The sequence below is a fragment of the Argentina silus genome, assembly GCF_951799395.1.
Source record: "Argentina silus genome assembly, chromosome: 9".
NCBI classification, from domain to species: Eukaryota; Metazoa; Chordata; class Actinopteri; order Argentiniformes; family Argentinidae; genus Argentina; species Argentina silus.
The window spans coordinates 16,917,732-16,926,036 of NC_139663.1; the positions used below are offsets into that span (position 1 = coordinate 16,917,732).

An 8,305-nucleotide genomic window follows, 5' to 3' on the forward strand; every position below is an offset into this window, starting at 1 on the left:
GTTGTAAATTTAGCCCATGCTTGGTGCATCTAGCTAACTGACTACGGAGTGTCAATTTCAAGCACTTGTATGGGAGCTTTGTGTCTGGGTCCTTTTTGACATGCCATAAACTTGTCCTCAGCCTCAATGATATCATGCTGCTGCATTGATCTCCATTTAGATTATACAGCAACATTCAACAGCATCTTTGTCAAACCACAGCCTCCACAGGAATGGTAACCTAGTCATGCATTCTGAGTTACGTTTCAGGGCTACACACCATGTTTTGGTTCATCGTCAGTTCAGCTCACATCTTCTGGCTCTACACGGGAGACAGCTTAAGATAAAACACGATCATCAGTCCAGTGCAGTAGAGCGGTCGGTCAGGAGTGTAGTGTGTGTGTGTGTGTCATTTCATGCTTGAAAGAAGAGTACAGTCCTCCTTGTTCCTGGGCTGAGCATGTATTCCCTTGGAGCATAGTATCAGGGCTAACTAACCTAACCTAACTGCATTACTGTTAACTCCCAAAAGGTCAGCTGAGAGCGCATGTTTCAAAAATTAACAGAGTATATACAGATGTAGCCTAGCAATTACCGAACGTCAAAACGTGTTAATTCTTGTCAGTAAATGAATTGTTAACCCAATAATACACTTATGATAAACCTATGGTAAATGTATCATATGATATATGCACTATGCAGTACACACTGTCTCCTCTTCTTCATGGTGAAGTGAGGACACAGTGACGTGACGTCTCTAATGAAAAAAGTCTCTAATGAAAAAAGACCAACTCCTTATCTTTTATGCCTTCATGATTACATTATCGGCTTCACACAAGGATGTTTAACCATGAGAAAATCCAAGAAGTATACTGTAAGGTATTGAATTAAAGTGGTGATTCATGGGAAGTCTTGGACAGGAAATGCCTGTTTGACTTGAAACAAGGGAACCGGGCTTTCCTTTTCTCCTAAACTACATTGAGAAATCATTTTGGATTTGTCCTTTGTTTGTGGTTTGTTTCTCTTTTTACGAGATTGCTCCATGTCTAGACTATTGATCTGCACCAGAACTTTTCATTTGAACTTTCAACTTCTCTCTTCATTTGAATTTTGACCCGCTAGTTTGTTAATCAACGTGGACCAGTCCTGGTGCCCTCCTCATGACTTTGCTCCCTCAGTCAAACTGTTAGTGGAAATGGGTTGTGTTCCCCCCTGTTTCCTCAGCTAAGAACACAATGTTATTAGGACTAATCCTCCTAACCTCTGTGCGTCTGTTCTCACTGCTGGACCTGTGACCACTAAGACTGCCCAACGTAAACATGCCGGAGGCTCCACAGACCACGGGAGATGAAGCAACCTCCTCTTAAACCTTAATCCTTCACGACCTTTTCAACCTCCTCATGAGATGGTTGGAGAGAGATTCAGGGAATAGTTTTATCCCCTCCTTCAGGCTGTGATCCAGTAAGTGAACTGACCATCTGTCCTAGGATCAGCACATCTACAATGTGATTAACTCTGTGGACAGTCGCTGACCAAAAAAGTTCCCGACGACAGCAAAATGACCCTTGTGAAGTCATAATAGGTCATTGGAGACAGCAGAAGTTCAAACCACTGACAGGGCAAATCACCATTTCCCATAAACACCACCCTGAGCTGGAGGGTCTGTGTATCTGTATCTGTATGTGTGTGTGTGTCTGTGTGTGTGTGTTGTATGCGTGCACACCGGGTGTGTGCGTGCATGCGTACGTGCATGCTGTGTGTGTGTGTGTGTTTCAGAGTTCATCTTCTCTGTTTGTGTTGGCCCTCTGGTGTGTGGCGTGTGTGACCACACACTCCTCCCGGCCCATCTGCACTGCTCTTTTATTTACATACCGTGGTGCTACTCCCCATGCCAAGATGGCCCTGGCCCTCCAAACCCCAGACTCCCCACTGGCTGAGCGGGCCTGGAAAGACAGTACACTGCTCCACTTCATTTCAAACAAAAACCCTCACAGGCTACCCCCCCCCCCCCTGTTCACGTTCTTCCAAACGTTAAACCGTTCTGATGATATTCGGCCACGCATGTTGACATTCTTGCCCGGCATTCGGATGTGGCTTGTTTGTGCTGAGAGGGCCAGAGGAGAGCAGGCCCGGATATGCCTGGGATAGGATAGGTAATCTGAGCTCTTATCTGTCCTGCTACGTGTCTGACGTCTGCGTTATCAGCCCTTTCTTGTCTCCTGATAAGTGTGTGGCGCGAGCAAAGCCACGAGAGGTGCGAGGAAGCATGCATGGGTGGTGACTGGGTGACTGGGTGCACGTACAGTTCAGCGTGTTGCATTCCTCTGTGGATAGGCCGACGTGCGTGAAAGGTCTGTATCAGAAGGGTCACTGCTCAGGGCAGAACGATTCTCTTCAGTGGAATCCTTGTTTGTAGCTTTCATCTAGTCACAGCAACACTCTGTTAGCTGTGTAGTGATGGTGTAAATACTCAACACTGTATTAACATAATGTTAAGTAACTGGTAATTTGGTCAATACATGGTACAGTAGGCCTATATATGACGTTGAGCAGTTTGTGTTGTTACACAAGTATTACACCGTCTGTTCTCCATTTGGGTAATAACACAAACTGCCCAACTCCATTTCTATGGATTTACAACCAAATGTTTTAAATGATGTAACTTCATATTAAAGCAGTGTTGGAACTAGAGTAGTTTACTACACAGGTAGTAACAATGTAACAATGTAAAGGACAATGTAAAGTGTGAAGATGTTTAGTCTTACAGCACAGCACTATTATGTTCCCCTATTGCCTATTATTAGTTTCTTTAATCCTTATTTCCTTATTTTCTGAAACTGCATTTTGTTTTCTCTTTGTAGCGTGCTTGGTTACTTGATTGTGTGAGTTGGTAGTGGTCTGTGGCTGATCGCTGTGTTCATCTATTGCGTGTCAAGCTGAATAATGGGTTGTGAATGGAGCAGGAGGAGGTCCCAGCTCCTCAGGCATTACTCTCATCATCAGAAGAAGAGCATAGGGGATGAGGGGAAAATAGAGTGCAGAGAAAAGAGAGAGGGGGCAGGGAGATGTGGAGGGAGACAGACATACAGACAGAGAGAGAGAGAGAGAGAGGGAGAGGGAGGGATGGGGAGTGTCAGTGGGTGGGGGGTAGAGAGAGAGAGAGAGAGAGAGAGAGAGAGGGGGAGAGATGGGGAGTGTCAGTGGGTGGGGGGTAGAGAGAGAGAGAGAGAGAGAGAGAGAGGCACCTCTCTCTCTCACTCTCTCACTATGTCTCCCTTACTCTCTGTACCACTCTGTCTCTCCCTGTCTCTCGGTCCCTAGGGAGGGGGTTGTGGACACAATGGCTAAGCCTCCCGCTCTTTGGAACAATAGTCTTGGGAAAGGAAGTGTAGAAGGGGCCCAGCTCAAGTCCCTGCTTTGTTACCGCCAGCTCCTCCACGCCTAGGAGAGGCTGTGTCAACAGGCCCCCTCCTCTCCCTTGACACCCGTGTCACGGCCAGGTTACACCCAAATGCCTCTGAGGTCATTCACACACTCTCACACCCCCAGTTCCTGCTCTAAAAGGACCCTTCCTCCTCGCTGTGCTTCCAGTAAAAAAAAAACGACCCCCCTACCTCCCCAAACACCACCCACCCCCAGGAGGAGGTGATGGGGCGAACCGGAAAAGTGGCACACAATGCGAGGTGCATTCCACCCCAGAGGAAAACAACATGTCAACAAAGAGGACCACCAGAGGCCCCAGGAGGTGCACTGAGACGGGCTTGTCTTTGCCCGGCCGAGCGTGAGCGTGTGTGTGAGCTGTTTCACCGTCTCCGGCTACGGGGAACTAGCTATCACGAATGGTGTGTGTGTGCGCGTTTGCGTGTGCGTGTGCATGTGCATGTGTGCGTGCGCTCCCAGTGGTGGGAAAATACCGTGCTGGAAGATGCAGTCATGGACCCATGAGATGAGATGGAACAAGAGGAGATTTGGCTTGGTTTGGCTTGGATTATTAGCTCCTGAAGAAAATAAGTAGAAAAAAAAACAGGCACAATCCTCAATTCCACAACCCTACCACTGATGTGTTCTTAACTTTAAGGCCAGACAGCTCGGATTCCTCTCAGAAGCTGCATGTTCTAAGATAATAGAGGGTGGTCTGCCAATGAGCTCTCCAAGTCACTGAGAGGTGTTGACCAAGTCCGAGATTGACTTGCCTTAGGAAACATCTGTGTCACTTTCTCCCCATCGCTGCTTTCTCCGTCACACACCACTTCCCCTTTAGTGAGGGGAGGTCAGAGGAGGTGCCTCCACCTGATCACTGGGGGATTTTGCCACTCTCTTAAGAGGCAGAAGTTCAGACAGGACAAGGATGTGAGGGGCCCATGTTAGCCATGCCCATATTAGGCCTCAAGAGACAACAGTGAGAGTAGCGCCTCCTGTGATGTAACTAAACAGGTGCAGCAGCCTGTGCAGGTGTGTCTACCATGTTGAGCAGGAGGTTAAGGCTGAGAAATATGCTGCCTGCTTACAGCCAAACTTCTACAAGCATAATATCTTCCTCTACAGAGGTATAGCCACTATACGTTTCTATTTAGACTAAAATCTACATCAAAGACCAAACATGATGTACGGTAACTTAGAAGTTTGTTATTGGTTTGGGCTTTAGATAAACAGATAAAACTGATCTTTATTTCCATCTGTGTGGCGTGGTGGCTGTGGTCCTCTCCGACACTGCGTCTAGACGTGGGACACAGCCACGCTGTCGCTTCGCAGCGCCGGCCAAACATGACAGGGAACTGGGGGACGGGCCAGCAGTGGAACAAACTCCTTTTGTGTCGCGACCCTGTCATTGTCCCCTGGCTCCCAGTGCTCAGATAAGGCACACAAACCACCCGGCACTCCGCTGTCTCTCTGGCTGGTCCCCATTCACTCAGCAGATAAGAGGCAGACCCCGTCCTGTTCCTTCCTTAGCCAAACACACATGTACAGCAGCTTCCTGTGTCCCACTACTGTAGCGGGCCTGTGAGAGCCATCGGAGCCATCAGAGCTGTGAAGCCGCTGGAATCCTCCAGACCCTGATTGCAGCCCAGGGTTTCCGCAGACACTCTTGAGTCTTCAAACGGAGCCGCTGGATCAAACACTGCTGTCTCCGATACTAAACAATCAGGCGGCTATTTGTGAGGGGGAGTAAAAGGCTTCCTCCTGCCCTGTAATCACACAAGATGTTTGAATGCGGACTGACTGGATCCGTTTAAGTGGCAGTTGGAGGGAAGAGAAAGATGACCAGCTGTTAAAGTATTTCTGTGTTATTTGTTACCTGTTGAGCATAATGTTACGCCTGCAGGGAAATGACATCTGATTGTAACAGCAGGGAAAAGGGGAAGTATGATTTGTGAGGCTGTGCTTCTTTTCTTTTCTGTGATTCACGGAGATGCTGTAGATGCCAGGAAGTCCCTCTGTGGAGACAGGCTGATAGTACAGTGTTGGACTGAAACCAGACACGCAATGTACAACCATACAAAACAGCCATGTGGATTCACTCCACTTAGTTTATCAGAGGGATGCAGACATGTGGTGTTTTATAATAGTCACTTAAATCTATCAGGGTTTTTTTTTTTATTGTAACTCAAAGCTTCAATCTCATGAATGAAGTCATAAATGGCAGTGAATATGGAGCGATGGACTTCTGGTGTTTGTCAATGAGCAGTTTTTGACGAGGCCTGTTTTTGGAAGAACTTTATTTTTTATTTTTTCAACAGTGCTGTTACTGCAGCACAGTTTGGACGGAGAACGGTGGCATGGCCTCTATTCTACACCACAATGAGAGCAGTCAGGAAAATGATGACCTGGTACTTTTGTATGTTTATTGCCTGGACCCTAAGTGCAGTCATTTGAGCCCCAAACAAAATGATTTCTGAGGCGTTGCCTGTTCTTTTATGGACGGACGTATAATCATAGTTTTGATACTCACAGTGGTTGTCTAATTTTAGTCTGAGATTTTACAACAGATTCGGTTTCTGCCAGTCGCACTCTCAGAGACGCAGGCTGCGACTTGAATCCAGCGACTTGAATTCTCCAAGGGAGAATTCTCATATGTGGAGACTGCAGCACAATCTCTATTACCCTGCATTCTTGTGGCAGCAAATCCATGGTACATTATACTTTCAGCTTAAATTAAACAAAAAAGATATGCAGTCCCCACAAACGTTACTGAACAGGCGGCATGTTTTGTCCCCTCCCCCCTCTCTCCATAAAGGACATTAAAAATAACTTTGAACAAATGTGCAGCAGATAAAAGCTTGGAGAGGAGAGGGCCATTTGCTGCAATATTTAGCATCAGCAGCGACTGGCTGCTTCCCTTAGCATCTCAAAGGCCAACCAGCTTGTCCTGTCAGTCACATGAAAGGAGTTTGATGTCAAATTGTGCTTGTTACATGGTCGTAAACGTGTTTTGAAGCCTTTTTGGAGGAAAGCTGTGTTCCGATGACTTTACTGTTTGTGTGTGTGTGTGTGTGTGCGTGCATGTGTGCGTGTTCGTTCATTGCACAAAATGTGATTCACACTCATTACAGAATTCAGGTCATTATCAAAGACTCTTGGCAATCCCCAAAGGAAAACTGGCTGTGTACTGTAGCATGGGCCTAGGTCTTGAATAGAAACTCACTTCAAAGCAGCAGCACTGTTGTTTTTTGGGGCTGTTTAAAAAGCCGCAGTACTACCGTGCCCTGCTTTTGCCCCTGCTCAGATAATGAGGCGGTAGGTAGGTAGGGAGTAGGACCGGTGCTGTCTATTCTGTCGCCTGGTCTCCCTGCCGTGGGCGTATCCAGTGTCTGAGACTGCTTCTTTCCCACTCCGCTCTGGTTAACCCCCTGTGGTCTGGCCTCTGGCTTCTGTGAACCCTGATAGTAAACACTGACCCTCACAGCGGCAGACTCACCTTCACAGACGCCAGGGGAGACATTAACACAAGGACTGACTCTATCTGGTGAGAAACAGAGAACAATATTACTGCTACAGCAAGAGCAATGAATGATGGTGATGATTCAGAGGAGGCAGACTATGAACCTGCAGCAAAATAAGTGACTCATCTGATGAGCTGTGAATGCGGTTTTATAGCTGATTGCAGTGGAGGGGTTGATGACCATGACATCACAATGCCATGCTGATTGAACACAGGCCATGACTGTACAGGGCTGATAAGAAGGCATCCGTCCTTGTCACATGCAACTGTTGAGAAGATGTTTGTGAGGGAAATAGGCTAGCAGTGTGAAAGGGGTTCAGTCTACTTCATTGAAAGAGAGCAAGGGTGGCTAGGGTGTCAGCGGGCCAATGTGTGTGAGACACAAGAGAAAGGTCTTGAACAGGGTTTGATCGATCACGTATCTTGAGGGCACGGGAGGTCTTTTTCCCTCAGTTGACAGGCCTGAACATTTCACTAAAGAGACTGAAGAGAATGGCGTCTCTGTGGTGGCCAGTGACAACATTGTCTCTCTTGAAGCCACACAAGTCTGAGGGAGAAGATCAAAGGACACCATAGTCTCCCCCTCCCTCTCCCTTCCACGGTCTTAACAGTGTAATGTCCCCTGACCTGGCCATAGGGGTCAGGCTGGGGTCAGAGGTTAATGAACTGCCTACAGAGCTAGAGAGAAAGGAAGGGACAGATTTATGACAGACAGTTTGGCTTTGGCTAGTGGTCTTACTGGTTAGGTGTCTGCCTAGTGGGCGGACTGGAGTCTCAACTGTCTTCTCTATCCCTTGGCTGAAACTCTGACCCTTTTGGCCCTCCAATCAGAGTCTGAATCTGTGACCAGGACTACGAAGTCCTGTGGCCTGCAGGTCTGAGCCTCTCCAGAACTAGATGCTATGTCATTGTTTTAAATGAGGGGGTTAAAAACCAAGCCAATGCAGTGTATTTTAGAGCAGATTTGACACACCTAACACCTTCTTCCTGAGTCAAGCATGTCATTTTAAGGTGAACCAGCAATTTTGAGAAAACAATATGAGCAAGTGTTAATCTTGTGTTTTTGATTTGATTTGTTTTTTGCAGAGTTGTTGGGCTCCACGAAGAGACTGAATGTGAACTACCAGGATGGAGACGGGTAAGTGTTCCAAGTCAAGAAACTTTGGTAAACCTCTCTACTGTGATGTCACCAGTAACTCAACTGTGTCTTATCACTGTGACCTCTCCCTCCCCATACTTGTAAAACAGCATTTCTATTGAGTAACATCTAGTTCAAGACAGGTGTTGGGCCTAAGAAACCTCAATGCTGAGCATCTAGTTTTGGGCTTCTGATCAACATTCTGCATACTTGCCTTGGGTTGGATCTGGGCCGTTTGCTGAGTCGGC

General features: G+C 47.1%; 1 protein-coding gene across 4 annotated transcripts in view; it reads left to right on the forward strand.

Moving 5' to 3' along the window:
• The window catches only part of LOC310809748 (CASK interacting protein 2), a 50,305-nt gene that overhangs the window by 13,164 nt on the left and 28,836 nt on the right, over positions 1-8,305 (forward strand). For all 4 annotated transcript variants that reach the window (XM_083677176.1, XM_083677177.1, XM_083677178.1 and 1 more), the window contains exon 3: positions 8,006-8,057. In XM_083677176.1, coding sequence (XP_083533302.1) covers positions 8,006-8,057 — 52 coding nt within the window. The remainder of the gene's footprint in view (positions 1-8,005; positions 8,058-8,305) is intronic.